The sequence below is a fragment of the Salpingoeca rosetta genome, assembly GCF_000188695.1.
Source record: "Salpingoeca rosetta unplaced genomic scaffold supercont1.17, whole genome shotgun sequence".
In the NCBI taxonomy this organism is placed as follows: Eukaryota; class Choanoflagellata; order Craspedida; family Salpingoecidae; genus Salpingoeca; species Salpingoeca rosetta.
In genome coordinates, this window is record NW_004754917.1 from 1,175,224 (window position 1) to 1,176,067 (window position 844).

Genomic DNA, 844 nt, shown 5'->3' on the forward strand with positions numbered 1-844 from the left:
ATCAACTCGCAGCTCCTCGCTGCCGGCGTGTCCATCCCGGAGGACGACCTGCGCACCCTCGTCCGCAACGAACTCCCCGCAGAGTTTGATGTGGCGATGCGGTTCATGGAGCGCGAGGACCCGCCGCCATCGCTGTCCAAGATGACGGCGGACCTCATCCAGGAGGAGCGCCGCCTGCATCGTCCCAAGAAGCGCACGCCCGTGCTCGCCATCGGCGGGCCAAGCCCCGGCTCCTTCGCTGCATCGCCGATGCACGCTGGCACGTCGCCCTCCGACACGAGCGGTGGACCATGCTGTCCACCTGCAGAGCGCGTGACTTGCGCGTTCTGCAACTTCCGCGGCCACTGCGCGCAGCAGTGCCGCAAGCTGCAGGCGGCCAAGCGCTACCACGTCATCGACGTGCGGCAGATCCTGGCTACGCTTCGCAACCACGGCAACGGCAACGGCAAGCGGCCAGGATCCTCTCGCCCGCAGCACGGACGAGCAGCTCCATTCAAGAAGGCGGCCGTCGTCAGCCACGCGCCTCAGCGCGTGGAGACCTTCGCCATCCACCACGATGCCCTCATGCTGCAGCCCGAGGGCGAGGAGGAGGGCCACGCCATCGGACCAGTGCCACCACAGCTGTGGCTCGCTGACAGCGGTGCCACGGCGCACATCACCAGCGACGCCTCCCTCCTCACCAACTACGTCGCCGTCACGCAGCACGTCACCGTTGCCAACAGCCAGACCGTCACGGTCATCGGCAAGGGCGACGCCGTGCTCCGCGTGACTGGCACAGACGGCGCTCCAGGCACCATCACGCTCAAGAACGTGCTGCATGTCCCCGACATCAAGTACAACCTTT

General features: G+C 66.9%; 1 protein-coding gene across 1 annotated transcript in view; it reads left to right on the top strand.

Moving 5' to 3' along the window:
* Positions 1-96: 96 nt before the first annotated feature.
* The window catches only part of PTSG_12514 (uncharacterized protein), a gene marked incomplete at both ends in the record, with an annotated part of 3,638 nt that continues 2,890 nt past the window's right edge, over positions 97-844 (top strand). The window contains one exon of the mRNA XM_004992299.1: positions 97-833. Within this exon, the coding sequence (XP_004992356.1) occupies positions 97-833 (737 nt within the window). The remainder of the gene's footprint in view (positions 834-844) is intronic.